This window comes from Pyrus communis, chromosome 17 (assembly GCF_963583255.1).
Source record: "Pyrus communis chromosome 17, drPyrComm1.1, whole genome shotgun sequence".
In the NCBI taxonomy this organism is placed as follows: Eukaryota; Viridiplantae; Streptophyta; class Magnoliopsida; order Rosales; family Rosaceae; genus Pyrus; species Pyrus communis.
This window is the reverse complement of record NC_084819.1, coordinates 1145451-1161748: the sequence shown is the minus strand read 5'-3', so window position 1 is coordinate 1161748 and position 16298 is coordinate 1145451. Positions and strand designations below refer to the sequence as shown.

The 16298-nt window shown below is 35.1% G+C and overlaps 1 protein-coding gene across 1 annotated transcript; it reads left to right on the top strand.

Moving 5' to 3' along the window:
- The first annotated feature begins 8421 nt into the window (after positions 1-8421).
- Positions 8422-10432, top strand: LOC137722458 (UDP-glucuronate 4-epimerase 6). The gene has a single exon (XM_068461463.1). The coding sequence runs from the start codon at positions 8649-8651 to the stop codon at positions 10044-10046; it is 1398 nt and encodes a 465-aa protein (XP_068317564.1). The 5' UTR covers positions 8422-8648; the 3' UTR covers positions 10047-10432.
- The last annotated feature ends 5866 nt before the right edge of the window (positions 10433-16298 follow it).

Here is a 16298-nt window from a genome sequence, read left to right as displayed (position 1 = left end):
AATGGTCCCTATAATTAACCCACACCATCAATATGGTTTCTGAAATTGAAAATAAATCAATGTAGTCATTGAAAATAGGCGTCGCAAATCAATATGATCCTTCCACCATAATTCTATATAAAAAAAATTGTTATGTGCTGATGTGGGTTTAATAATTAATTAAAAAAATTGTCTAAATACCTTTTTGCACATTTTTTTTCCTTATAGTAGGGCCTACTCTAAAGAGAGATCCCTTCCATAAATTCTCAAAGGCACAAGGCTTAACCAAGGCCTAAGTGGGGGTGTGAAAATAGTTTTCAACCAACATTAGACGCCCCTCGGTTATAACCTCATTATCTCAAGGTAGACCTTGCCGTTCTTTGCACCACCAGACCACAAGGGAAGCGTCGAACAAGCTCTCCAAGATTAAGATTGTGAAGATGTTGATCGCCTAAATGTTAACAGTAATGTCTCAGAAGTCGTTGCCAATGGGCCAAACCGTCATCAAAGGTGATATCGATCCAGGTTCAATTCGGTGAAGGATGTCAATGTGTAAAGATGGGTGTACTGCGATTTTTTTAAGAGAATAGAGAGCGAATGAGGTAGAGAAATGTGGACTGGGATCAGAGGTGATTGCAAGATTGGGTTTTTGGGTGGACAAATTTTTATTAACTATTAAATTATTAAGCCTATTTGTAATTTTTTTTAATTTAATTAGACTTGTGTGACCCATTTATGTGTCTGATTAGCACATAACAGAATTTTTGATAGAATTGTGACGGAATGACTACATTGATTTGAGACACTTACTTGCAGGACTACATTGATCAATTTTCAATTTCAGGGATCATTTTGATGTCGCGGGTCAATTTCAATGACCATTTATAAGAAAAAATGACTTATGGAGCCGATTTATGTGTCACATCAGCACTTAACAGAATTTTTAACAAAATTGTGATGGAATGACCACATTGATTTGTGTCATCTATTTTCAGGGACTACATTGATTAATTTTCAATTTCATGAATCATCTTAATGATAAAGGTCAATTTCAAAAATTATTTGTGATAAAAACCTTTTTTTTTATTTGATAGTCACAAATAAAAAAAACAGTATAAGTGATATATGTATATATATATTATTTAATTATTTTTATTTGATAATCATAAATAAAAAAAGAGTATAAATTATATATATATATATATGTATAGGATTGAGCCTGCGTCACAAATCAATTGAGAAGCCTCATGTAGAAGTTTTACCTTACCTATTAGGTCGATCTCTTGGAGGCGGAGCCGCGAAGTTCGGCCAATTCTTGCTAAATCAACAGACAGGACGATTGTATCATGGGTTCGATCTGGCAACGGTCAACAGCCGCCCAAAAGAAAAAAAAACCTCCTAGAAGTCCGAGGACCTTTAGTGGCTTATTATTTTGTATCTGTCGGTGATTGGAAGGGAAAAAAAAAAAAAAAAGATAAAAAACAATTAGGGACACTGAATTTCAGAGAGATGGGCTAAATATATTAGTGTTCTCAAGTTAACCACTTGTAGTACAAGAGGCGAGAAGCTTTATCGTAAAAGATCACGGTGTAAAAAAGAAATAAAATCATGTAATTATAAGTTGTAAATTGTTTTGTTAAGCTGATGATATAGAATTTTCAACACTAAACGAGAGCATATGTATAACAATATGCATACAATAACAGAGTTGGAATGTAAACTTACCATTTATGAGATTTAAATTGAAAATCTGTCACTTACAAATGAATAGCAATGTCGAGATAAACTTAAGAACGCGTAATCCATCAAACAAGCAAGACTAGCTTGTTTGTATATGCCTTCTCATTCCCAGCCCCATTCATTCAATTATTAATTGATCAAGGCAAGGCATGATAGCATCTTTTGCTGCAACATTTTCAAACTTGCAAAACTAAAACTCTGAACATCTTCCTGGAAAAGGTCGCAGTTGGGTCAGATGGTTTCAAATCCATGTGCAACATTTGCCGAAAACCTAATTAAAAAATGAAGAAACTCATCACTCATGAGGCATGGGGAGCCTACAAATAATGAATTTACCAAATCGGTTGCCAAGTACCATCCCATAAATTCAAGTCTCTGGTTTCCCATTATACCATAATTATTCCATGTCAAAATCTCCATCGCAATTAGTTAAATGTGTAATAAATATGCATTAGTCTCTCTAGTTAGCCATGTGTTAAAAAGAGACCTTCTTCTGCTCGATTTTTTGTAGTATGCATTAGAGTATAGTATGCACCGAAATATTTGGTCTCTCTTGCTAGTTCCATGTAGAATTTTCGGTTCTGCGTATTATTAAGGCCAAAGACTCTCCTAATCTCCAAGCTGTCCTACGAAACCTACCTTTCAAAGAGACGGACTTCTATTAGAGTTTTTAGGAATTCATACAGAACAATATCGCATGGGTCTTTGCTGCTGAATCCCTTCATGAGAAAGATCAAACTTAAAATTCTTAGGGCAAAGCGCACCTCACCCCGAGGTGTGTAGCTTGTTTGTTAAATGGGTGTTTGGATAGTTGTTCCCTAGTCCGGTTGTCTCACGATGTTCTAAACCCTGCTCACGTACCGCTTTAAGAGGCGAACAACCCAATCCTTGGAACATACTACAAGCCCATGTGGTGAAGAGCCAACATCAATGTGCCAAACCTTCCTGTCGATGTGAGCTCTTGGAGAAGATCAGTCTGTTATCCCTAGAGTAACTTAGTGACTACATTGGATATCTCATATACGATAGTTAGCAGTTCGCCCTGTCAATCCTCTGGGAAGAAATACATTGAAGCGCTTAGCTTGCAGATTAGACTCTAGGAGAACGAGTGAAATAGAAATCCCAAAACTTGCTTTTTTAGATAATGTATGTTTTAATAGACCGAAACATGTGTGTATCGAGACATTTGATCGTTAAATTCTAAACTATGGGACTCTTGACCGTTAAGTCCATCGTTCATTTACCTAATTTTTGTTATGGGGCAATCAAGTTTAGAACTCTTTGCCTCTGCCCTAGTCGTAAGGCCAGAGAACCTCCAAGGTGCCCTACGAAACTTCCCTTCCATCTTCCTTCCCGGCATGTGTTATTTAATAGAAAATGACACAATGAGGTCCCTAGGACGAACCTAACATCATCATGCCTTTGTAATTTTTTGAATAATTAATGTGATATTATCCAGCACATTGATTTTTTTTTCAGATTCTTTTTCGTCGACATATACTTTGACTTTGGGATGAAGATAGATCTCTGGTTTCCACCGGTCGATTGAGCAGGAGCTGGATCTTTTGAGCTGAGTGGGAAAAAACTGTGCGTTTTAGTGGTTGGTTTTGTCTCCAATGGCATTCGCTACAATTTGCCCTAAATGTCTTGGTTATTTACACAATTAACCACACCATTTTCTTTTCCTTCCAGAATTTTGGGTGTTAGATTTGTTGAACAAATTCAACATGCGATTTGGATTTTAACTGACTACGTTGAAATTACTTGATTTGTCAATTGTGAACAGGTTGTGTTTGCTTTGAAGTAGAATGACAATCATGAATGGTACATAAAGTGTTGTAAGCCAGCAATAGCAAATTAACAAATAAAGAGACTATTTGTTATGGGTACACACCAATGTGGTATCTTTTTTATGGGATGTTACTTGTATTCTCTTCTTGAGAATAACGTATTTGATTGTATAAATTTTGTAATCATAACTGTTTACTTTCTTAGTCTTCATTTGAAGATCACTCTTATAAAAAATCATTTCATCGGAGATCATTTAGTTATTCAAATGTATGGAACAAATTGATGGTGTAGGTACTAAGTAATATATTCATGATTAACTATCCATTTATGTGATGTGTTTGGACAATTAAACATCTCACATTTGAATGATTTTTGTAGGAGTGATCTTCCAATGAAGATTAATAAATTGAATAGTTCGATCATTGATTTTATTCGGTTAAGATACAGTATTCGCAAAAATAGAAACCTAGTAAGTTGTCAAGAAATTGAAGGGTTAAATACCTTTTTAATTTAAAAACACATAGTGACTAGGCAAAATCATATTTTTATACAAACGATAGTAAGGGACAAGAAAACCGAACCTAAGATTTTGATGTAAGAGTATTGTAACAATAAATGTTCTTATCCAGTTGAACTACAAATCACTTGCAACAAAGCAAAATCATCTGTTTGTAAGAATCAAATCAGCAAAACCAGATTTATGATTAAAAATTTTGCCAAAATTGAAACTAAGTGAAAATTTGCTCAAACCATAGGGACCAAAGAATTTTATTTAGCCCTGAATTTCATCATTTGCGATGAGGAAAGTTCCATGAGAGTCAATTATTCAGAGACAAATGTTTTAGTAGCGAAGAGATCGTAGGTTGAGGTTCAACACTCAACACAGCCAGCTGGTGCTAATGTACCACCTTACAGTTTTTTTTTTCAAAGTAGAGGTCGGGTTCGTTTGGATGTACTTTTAAAATAATTGAAAACACTTTTAGTGAAAATGTTTTTTACACCAATTCTTAGTAAAAATCTAAGTGGATTATGAAAAAGCACTTTTAAGTGCTTTCTGCAAGAAGCACATATCTGGTGCTTATTCCAAAAAACACTTAAATTTCTTTTGGAACTCAAAATCAATTTAACCAAAAACGCTTGCAGACATTTTAAAAGCACATTCAAACAAGCCCGTCATCTTCGCAAAATTGACATACGTTACTCTTTGTACATAATTTGTTTTGGTTTTTAGTGTTGATAACACCATTTCTCCGTACGTGGAAAATTATGAAAGGCTATAGGGTTCTTAAATAGATGAGTTTCTAGTGGTGGAGCCATCGTGAGGACAAAATTGTACTCGATGTGATAGATTTTGCGGTTTTTCATCGAATGTATCTTTTAGATTAGGTTTATTTATTTATTAGAGAATTAGTCTTAATTATGTTTTATGATTTTCTTTCAGCATTAAATTGCTTTGCTTCTCATTGTCACTTTTTGATTAATTGGTTAATTAGGGGCACATCTGTCTTTTTCAATTTAAATATGACACATAGATTAGCAAACTAAGACAATTTTAATTGCCAAAAAACTAATTAAGACCTAGACAAGAATTTAATTATAACTTTGAAGAGTACTTTAATTCCGACATGATAGCAATTAGCAAATTAGAAAAATTAAAGTTAAATCAGAGATTACTAGTGAAATTAGAGTCCTCAATCCAAGGTTGGAGACATCTTAATCTTGTCATCACATGATAATTAATGGCCTGCAATTTGATTGTGAGACATAAGATTCCTTCCTTAGAAAAGGGTCAATTTGATCATTAAATTTCTGAAAAAGAAATTCACAAACTCATTTTTCCTTATTATAATCACGCTGAGCCACATTAATTTTGACAACGAAACAAATTTGATATCATCCCCTTCAATATGTAATAAATATTGGAGTTAATCGTTTTAAAATCGGAAAATGATCGAGAGATTTTTCAGTGTGTCAGGAACACAACTTAATATACTAGGTGTTATAATAAAAGTTGTTGGATATTTGAAAGAGAAAATTTTTAACCACTTATATCATGACATTTAGTGTATCAAACGTGTTTTTGACATATTGAAAATTTTCTCTCAATCCTATGATCATGAAGTAATTAATTAATTTATTTCTTTCAATTAATTAGGAAAAGGGAAAAATGTATAAAAATGGGAATAGACATCCAGCTAACCAAGAAAAAGGCCATGATAAATGAGGCCACCGACTAGGATCCGTTTTAAGAAAAATGTTTGAAAACTTTGAGTTTTAACGATAAGGACAAAATAAAGGGTAAAATGAATAGTATCATGATTGACTTTTTAGTGTAAAAATGTGGTTTTTCGTTAAAATGAACAGTATACTGTGAGCTTTTCGTTAAAGCTTCCTAGTATAAATACAGCCCCAAGCGCATAGTTTTATTGTTAACAAATTAGTTTAACTGTAACTTGTGATTAAGTAAGTAAAATCGTATGTATGTACTATTCATGAACGACTTATTACTTATTTTTTTAATCTAGTGAGTTGTGTAAGACAAGTCAATCCTAGACAAATAAACGAGCGCCATGCGTAGGTCTAGGAATTTCTACGATCCATTAGCCTGACACAAAACGGCATCAAAATAAGAGGTTATGAGTCAACCTGTTAACGAGTCTGGTTGTTATCGGATCACCCGATAAGATAACGAACATGACACAAAAACGAAACTAACACGATTTTCAAGAATAAGCGATCAAAACCAAAGAAAAATTGTATACAAATCTAGAAAATGAGATTGTATAAGTTATAATGTTATACGCGTATACGTACAGAAAGAATGAAAGTTGCATGGTATACGTAGCTAAATGTTATGTCGGTAGCAAACGGTCAATTTTTCTTCTTCTTTGATTTCTCTCTTTTTTGCTGAGACATCCATGGGAGGAAACTGCATGGAAACTGTAGGATTACTTTGAAACCATTGACCTTAATTAAGAAAGAAATCAATAATTTTCATTTGTTTTTCTCAAATCAAATCAATAATTTATATAATGGAAACACATTCACGTGATTATTTTGTGACATTCTTCCATAATTAGTAATCCTTGGTCGTGGAAAATTTAATCAATTAAATGATTAACAAGAGTAAGGAGGTGCAGGAGGGATTCTAGTAGTTCCACAATTTCCAATTTAATTAGTTTAGGCTGAATTATCAAAGTGTAATATGAATTATCACAAAAATATCACGTTATCTCTTGTTTTTGTAACTGTATCACTTTGACCTTTGAACAATCATTTCATATTTTACGTTATCTTCGTTTGTCAGCTTCGTACTTTTGCTCCACAACATGGACATATATATCAATATTGTGGATGATATATTGACGGAATGTCAACCATACCGTCATCAAGTCTTAATGAATCAATCGACGGAGTTGAAAAATTGCGATAATGTAATATACAGAGTTAATCTAAGCATTGAAAAGCTAGAGAGCCAAAAACCCTAGCTGCAGAGAGAGAAGAAAACCTAGCCGCGATGGGGAGGGGGGTTCGGACCGGATTTTTTTACGTCCAACGCCCTTTCACGATTGAACACCCACCATCTCTTTCGTCTCGGTGAGATCTTTATCTTCTTGGTGTTGGTTTGTCTGGGTTTCTTGTCTTTCAGACGGATCAACAACTTCTCCACTTCGGATCCTACAAGCATTTGAGGCTCTAGAGTTATGACTAGTTTCTATCTAAATCGTATAATGTGCTGGACTATTGGACTTGACCTGAGCATTACGGAATCAAGTTTGGTTCTAATCCTGACGACCACAATGATTCAGTCTGCTTCGATGAGAGTTCAAACGCGAGCCATTAAAGGAAGAATCATGCTAAGTAAAGCTGTGTGATTTTTTTGTTTTGTTGTTTTATTCAACCCTCGTGTTTGTAATAATTCCACAAACTCAGCATGAGTTGTCTCGCCTCGTCGTAGGAGAATTTGGCAATCTCGATTTTGGCGAATAAGTTAGCCATGCTATATGCAAGTTTTGTAGTTGGACATACAATGGTGTTTTGGGATCATAAGATGAATTGAAGCTGTGATATCTTTTGACGCAGAGTCTATATATAATAAGAGATTCTTAATAAAATACTTCCAGTACTGTTCACTTTTAACGTTAAAAACATTTTTATCTTGAAAAGTCATTTTTAGTACTATTCACTTACACCTTTAGTTTGTCATTTTGATTAAAAACTCAAATTTTTAAGGATTTTTCGTTAGTTTTTCTATATAATTATGGCGTTTTCTTATACCACAATTGTCAGCACTAGATGTATTGACTATTATGAATCCTCCGACGTCTCTTTCGATTGTTTGCTGTATTTGGGTTTATTTCAAATCATGGTTTTGCAAGTAACCTCCTATTAGGGTCATGTCCTTCGTTTTGTATGGAATTAGTATTTTGCTCATTTTATAAATGATATATGTTTGTTTATCTTAAGAGAAAAGTAAAAACCAATGGACAAGGTGATACGATTAGAATATTATTATGATATAAAACCAAAAACCCTTAACTTATTCTCCCTTCTTCAAACTTAATTAAATACTGGGATAATGCTAATCAAATTTCTCAATCTCATCACGTTCAAAGACAAATCAGAGTGTTCAAACCTGGATGCGTGTGTGTGGACAACATGGTCTCGAGGGTATTTTTTTTCGTACAGACAAATATAGCTGGCATTTCCAAATTCAATAAATTTCCAAATTAAGTGGCATTTTAGTAATAATCACAATAACGAGGGCCCATCTCATTGTCAAATTATCCAGCTCCCCCTCACTTTCTATCTGTAAGCGAGTAATTAAGAATGAAAAAGAAAGTGGTCTCCAACCAACACCAACCCCTCCCTCCCTCTCTCTCTCTCTCTCTCTCTCTCTCTCTCTCTCTCTCTCTCTCTCATCATCTTTATATTAATCTCTCTGCACTCCTCACAAATTCAGGGCTCATTCACATTTCAGCTCCGAGTCCCTTCGTTTGTCTTTAGATCCGTCTCTTCTCTCCCGAAGCACAAAACCCTTTCTTTTGTTTTTACACAATTTGGGTAGTGGGTACATATATTTTCGTATATTGATTCATATATACTTTGGATTTTGGATTCTCTGTATATTTTGGTGTATGTTTTCGGCAATGGCTTCTCCTCCAGATACAAGCAAGACCATAAAGCTGGAGCGCTACAACAGCTACCTCCGCAGGGTCAACAGCACCAAGCTCCTCAACGCCTCCTCCAAGCTCCTTTTCCGCGCCACCCTCCTCGTCGCCCTTGTCCTCATCTTATTCTTCACCCTCAACTACCCTCCGCTCTCCGATCACGTCGGCGGTGGGGCCAACCACGTCCACACCACTCACAACTTTCTCTCCTCCGCTTTCTACGGTGGGGGAGTGGGAGGGACTGCTTGGGAAAAGCAGGTCCGCAAGTCTGCCACTCCTAGACGCCCCAACGGCATGTCGGTGCTGGTCACCGGCGCGGCCGGCTTTGTCGGGTCTCACTGCTCCCTTGCCTTAAAAAAGCGGGGCGATGGAGTTCTGGGACTCGACAACTTCAACTCCTACTACGACCCTTCGCTAAAGCGGTCGAGGCAGGCCCTGCTGAAGAAGCATGAGGTTTTCGTCGTGGAGGGGGACTTGAACGACGAGCCACTGCTGACGAAGCTGTTCGATGTGGTGCCGTTCACTCACATCCTGCACCTGGCGGCCCAAGCGGGCGTCCGGTACGCTATGCAGAACCCGCAGTCGTACGTGAGCTCCAACATTGCCGGGTTCGTCAATCTCCTCGAAGTGGCAAAAAGAGCAAATCCTCAGCCCTCCATTATCTGGGCCTCGTCCAGCTCGGTCTACGGGCTCAACACTGACAACCCGTTTTCCGAGCTACACAGGACTGACCAACCGGCCAGTCTCTACGCGGCAACAAAAAAAGCCGGTGAGGAAATCGCCCACACTTACAATCATATTTACGGGCTTTCCCTCACCGGCTTAAGATTTTTTACCGTGTACGGACCGTGGGGGAGACCCGACATGGCGTATTTCTTTTTCACCAAGGACATACTGCAGGGTAAACCGATCGACGTCTACAAAACAGTGGACGACAAGGAAGTAGCACGTGACTTCACGTACATTGACGACGTCGTAAAAGGGTGCCTGGGAGCGTTGGACACAGCCCAAAAAAGCACGGGAAGTGGGGGCAAAAAGAAAGGCCCCGCCCAGCTGCGAATTTACAACCTCGGCAACACGTCGCCGGTGCCGGTGGGGAAACTGGTGTCGATACTGGAAGGGCTTCTAAGCACGAAGGCGAAGAAGCACGTGATCAAGATGCCGAGAAACGGGGACGTGCCCTACACGCACGCCAATGTGACCCTGGCGTACAAGGACTTTGGGTACAAACCCACCACGGATTTGGCCAGCGGGCTGAGGAAGTTCGTCAAGTGGTACGTCAGTTATTACGGGATCGAGTCGAGGGTAAAAAAGGAAATGGACAGCGGTAAGAAGGGCAGTCAGCAAACCGACGAATCCGGTTGATTAAATCATCCTCGTCACTGATCACATGGCCTTTTGTCTAAATTTTTTGTTGAATTAAATTCCGTTTTTACTTTTTTTTTTGGGACTTTTTTTAAAAGTAATTTGGGTGTGTGTTCCTGGATGTAATTGGATCCAAAATGTTGCAACTGTTCTTGATGTATCATATATAATTTCATATAGAAGAAGAAGAAGATAAAAATGTTTAGGAAAAATATGGGGGAAGGTGTAGATCTGGAAACATGGGGGGAGGAGGTTTGTAATAATGTGTGGTGGGGTCTACTGGAAAGGTTGTAGATCTCAGCCATTGGATTTGGTATAAAGAAACTTGTGATTGTAACAAGAAACAATGACATCAAGAATCTTCTTTGCCTTTGCTTCTTCTTTTCTTTTCTTTTCTTTTTTTCTTAATTTTATTTGTTTATTTGTTTATTTGATTCAATTATTAACTTGTTTAACTATTCTCTTGCTTTTGTTGTTTCTTTGGTGGTCATCATGTATAATTTGGCTTTGGTTTCGTGGCCAGATTTTTTATTGTGTCTAGAACATGGCTACATAATCATATGTCATTATACAAGTTGAAGAATATTTGGAGAAAAACTTATCACTCTACTTGTTTAATAACATACAACGTACCGTCCCGTGATTCAGTCATATAGAAAATCTCTCAGTTCTGTGGGTCGCAAGTGGAGGGGAGGTCTTCATTAGTTTTGCTTTGGAGACGATCATCAATAATGAAAGAGGGTAGGGATGTCTCTCTACAGCACCTGTTGATTAATTTGGGAGACTTTGCAGCAAAAGAAAAATTTATCGTTACTCAAATGCAAAGGGACCTCTCTTTTTTTGACGTGAATCGAACAGTCTAGCTGATTCGACTATTAAAAATATGATTTTCACGTTCCCAAAAGAGGTCAAAAAGAAGAAAGAGGGCAATATATTCCCTAATCATGTTGATTATTGCATGTATAAAAGAAGAAACAAATTGGAAAGTAAGGGCATCTAAATTCTAATTAGGAAAAGGAATTTTGGGACATCTGAAATGAATTGCGGAAAGGTACCTGCTTGACGACAAAGTATAAAAGGCTTAAAAACAATGAAAAGAAAGCTACAAGTATTTATTCAACACTACCTTATTCATATGGTACAAATAGTTGTATTTCTATTGCGTAGTAATTTTGGCACTCCAGTTTGGCTACTTACACTTCCAATAGTAAACTTAAAAGTTTATTGTATTGGTTTAAAACAAGCTAAATTGAAAATGCCAAAATCACTATGGTTATAGTCAATATCATATAGTGCTAGTAAGCCTGACAAATGGGTCGTGTTTGTCGTTTTCTTATCATATCCGTTATCTTAACCAGTCATGTTGTGTCAAACCCATTAAGATTAACGGGTTCTTAACAAATGACCCAATAACGACCCAACACGTTAATGGGTCGTGTCGTTTCGAGTCCAGTTAACGAGTCATATAAGAAATTGTCACATCTAATGTCTAGATCTGACAAACGATATCTTATCGAGTTCTTAACGGGTGACCTAATAACAGCCTAACACGTTAACAGGTTACCCAATAACAATCCGAGTCACAAATTAGCTCAAAACCCTTCTTTTCTAATAATTTTGTGTTAAATTAACAAATAATGTAAGAAATTGCCAAACCTAAGTGCTAAGCACACTAGTGCACATGGTTAATTTAGTTGGTTTTTGACCAAGAAAAAAATTCACTGAAGTGGGTTTAAGATCTGTCGGTGAGAAATACTCAGCCACACAAGTTACACATGCTTATTCAACTCGTGTTCCCTGCATAACTAATTTCTTTTTTATTAAAAATCGGATATTCTAGATATTAGCCATGGCATCAATGTTTTTTTATTTATTTTTTTATTTTATCAATAATGATATTCTTACTATATTTTTGTACCATAATTGTATACCATTTTAGGTGGCACATCTGATGTGAACAGTAATATCATCTTAATTAATTAGCATTTAATTTCAAAATGTTAATAAATAATTAATAAAAAGATTGTTAATTAAATGATGATTGTGGTATACGAAGACTCTCATTCTACCACCTAAGATTTATTTAAGTGTTTTAATTAATAAAAAGATTGAAATTAAATGATATAGCTTATCCAATTCATCTGTCACCTAAAATGATAAAGAAAGATGATATAAAATTGTGGTAAGAATATCATTACTCTTTTTTTTTTTTTTTTTAAATTGAGTCTGAAATTTTATTTTGTTTTTTAGTTCTGCCCCATCCATGTGGCAGCATCAAAATTATTGAGTCGAAATGAAGACCTGTAAAGTAATTTCCTTTTTCTTTTTGCTTTTGATAAGAATATTATGTTGTTGTTGGCTTCTTGAGAAAGAGTTCTATCTACTAATTATTGGATTTGAATTCAAACATAAATTAACCTTAAAATATCCTACAAATCATGAAAATGTAATTAGGGTCTAATACCACAATTACATGAAATCACATATAATTACTTCGTTGATCGTTGTGTTTTAAAGTGCAAGTTAATGTCATTAACATCTTGATATTATTCACCAACACTGATTACGTATAAACGGACTCAATGACAAGGGTGAGTGCTTTGTAGAAGACTATAGGCGTTCAAAGTTGCTTCCTGCAGACTTCTAACTCTCCACATCGACTTCAATGGACGCTAGAAGTTTCAGGTCAGCCAATATTCATAAGGTTTTACGTTTTGGTCATTCAACCATCTCATGCCAACACTAATCCCTAAGTATTCTTAAAAGAAGATTTATATGAAACGGATTCACACTATAATATCCTACTCTAATAAAATAATATTGTGAGTAAGTTTTTATCAACATGATATTATATTGTTGAACAAAAATCACAGAGTAAATCCATTATATACAAAGTATTCATTTATTTAACAATAACTTACATGACACATGTAGCGGCCCATGATAATAATACAAGAATATATGTTAATTTTTTTTCTTTTATTTTTTTGTTATTAGTATGAGACGTCACGATAATAATCAACTCGTAATATATAAATTGTATATCTTTGACATGTGTTCATTTTAACGTAACAATCACCATATGATTGAGAATCGCAGAAGGTGGAACGAAAAGAAGCATTTGATAATTCCTTTGAGAGGAACAGTCAAGAACTTTTGCCCTGCACTTACTGACACCCCCGCCTGTCCTTTGACCGTTCATTCCAGGAGGTGCAGTACTTTTTGTTTCAACTTTTGTTTCTTTGGAGTATAACAGAGGTAAGACCAAACAATATATGTGAATCTTGTTTTATTAGAGAAATAAAACAAATAAAGTATGATAAATGTATTATAATTCCTTTTTTTTTGTCTTGATATTTGAAATCAATAAAAGTGGTATCTGAGTTTGTCCATCATCAAATAATGGACAAACTTAAGGACCACTGTTATCGATTTCAAATTGCATAGACTAAAGTAAGAAACTATGTCAATTTCAATGATCATTTTAGCTAAAAAACCTTAATATATAAGAGTAGCATTTTTATTTTACTTATGTTAGATAATTAATTGTACGAGAGACTGAGTGAGAAATATATTTTATGTTGGTAAGTACATTCTTGAGAATGCAACAAGTTTGCCAAGCAGGTTCATGGAAATGTGACATGTTACATTCAATTCGAAAACAAAATGACATTCCTAATGTATCCAGTCAAACCGCAATGAAATCCTTCAGTTTTCCGTCAATATCTATGGTTTTACTTCTTTCATATGATCTAAAGAACCATATTCTCCCTTTGAAAACGGTGGGATTAGTGAGGATAAGTTCTTTGAATCAACCTGCTCAGAATACTCCATCTCAATCCTCAAAGTTAGAAGACAACTTCCATATTCTTCCTCCAAATTAGAAGACAACTTACACATTCTGCCTCCAAACAAATATTGTTGTACATCGAATTGTTCGTTTTGCACTTCATTCTTGAGGTGATTGTACTTGATTAGATGAACCTCCTACTATAAGTTGTGATATTCTTGAGGACGATGCCTCTTTACCTTGTATTGTCTAGCCTTTGCCTGGCTTTGAATGAAACATATGCCACCTTTTATTAAAAAAAAAAATATATATATATTTGTAACTATTTGGCATAAAAAAAGGACAATATATATGTGACAACTAAACCCTTTGTAGAAGCCAAAAGAGGACGTATATTTCTACTCTTAACATCCATCAACCCTAACTCCACTTACTCTTAGTCTTGGCATCCATTAATCCCACACCACACCACACCACTATAATCAAGCTAGGGTTTGTTGACAGTAAATTTCTTCCTCTTACTATACATGAGCCATGACTCAATGAGCTTTTTTGACATAAGGCAGTTAGATCCAGTTCCAAAAACCTTATTTTTTAAGGATTGTTCGGACCCTTTCGGGTCAATGATTCTCAGTTATTTGACAGTTGAGGGTGTAAGCTAGTTGAATAAATATATATCACGAAACTTGGATTTCTTGGTACAGCTTAGCCTAAGTGAGACTGATGATTTCATCTAATTCTTTCCATCTCTCCAAATCGGTCAACACATGAATCGTTGGTTAATAAACCACAATGACCAAGTCAATGGGAATCCCAGCAATGGATCTGTAACCTAATTATAAGAGAATTATTCAACAAATGGGATGACTTTTGATTAATTAAATAATACCAACGACCGGATAATTGTATAGTTTATGAACAAACTAAATCATTAGAGCCTCAACACTTGCAAAAGATGTATAATAACCTTAGCTATGGATAAACTAATTTGACTTCGATAGTCAATAGAATTTTGGTTTAGAAGCATTAATATACAGATCTGATATGAATAAGACGATCTAATATCTTGATTATTCTAAAAGACTCAAAAATCATTATATATAATGGGACGGATTCGCGGCACTACTTTTTACAAAAGTTTTTGTGGGCTCATTTCGTAAATTATTTCACCGAACTGTCTATCTTTTGAAACTTTTCTCAAAGATTATGTCTGCCAAAAATCCAAATATAAAATCATATGACCATTGGATTAATGATTTAAGGTTAACATTAGTTGCTAGTTGTTAGTTGTTAAGGGGAAAAGGAATCGGTAAAGATGTAACCCGCATTCTGACACATATGCATGATTGCTTTTCTACCAATGCGAAAAACGTCATCTGCATTATATATAATACAACAAAACCTTTCTAAAGTAATACTTTATAAATAAAAATACATAATGGATTACTCGAAACACCAAATATTTAAATTGCTGAAACTGTGTCATCCATTCCAATCTGGTTTTGAGCCCGCAAGGTGTGGAGGAATCCATGGAATGTGTTCATGTACCCATGCGATGCGCTTATAATAATAGTCTCCCATAAGTAGCACCTGTTTGCCTCCGTTACTATGTACAGACATTTTGTCATTCTAATTTCTAATTTTTATTAAGGTTGAAGTTCAACTCCCCAAAAAGGTGATAAAAGGTTGAAGAAATGGTCGGTGGCATAAAATATAGAGGAATGCTTGGCTTAGGGTCTAGAACTCCGCACGTATGATTAAAATCGTTTATATTATTAATTACCTTATAAAAATTATTTAAGCAAAAAAAATCAATTAAAACTATAGTTGTTTAATCAATTGTTATAGTAAATAGATAGATAGTTTATAATATTTTAATTAAATTCGTCCATTTATTTTTATACAGTTTGAGACTAAAAACAATCTTATATTTTATTGGATTTTTACAAAAAAAATTTACAAAGTAATTTATAATATTAACGTTCGATCATAAGTACGAAATTTCGTACATCGGAGTGTTTTAAAGAAAAACTCCTCTTCATTGTTTGGAAAGTCTCCTTGGCTGCTGAACCACCATTGGCTTCTGGTCTTTTCGTTATCCCCTTCATTAGTTTAGTTTAGTTTTTTTTTTCCAAAATCTTTGTAATGATTTAACTGAGGAAGAAAGCCAGGTCACTTTCAAATAAAATTATTTGGATTTCTATCATTTTCAAGGTCAATGAATAGTGTAGATCTAGTTTTAGAATCTAAGGGAATTTTGTGATGAGAGAGATGAGGTTTAACATGTTGACTTCCCCGGTAAGTAAGACATTGCTTAATGCTTTTGCTAATTTGATTATGAGAAATGTTAATGCTATCATAATATTTTATAACGTTGGTATGAGAATTAACATTAACATGTGAGATGATAGAGATTTTATGGAGATATCCCATTTTAAGAGAGTCCCCCTTTCATTTCTCTT

Excerpts from the sequence above, each read along its gene's own strand:
- LOC137722458 (XM_068461463.1), top strand. The coding sequence starts at position 8,649 with ATGTTTTCGGCAATGGCTTCTCCTCCAGATACAAGCAAGACCATAAAG.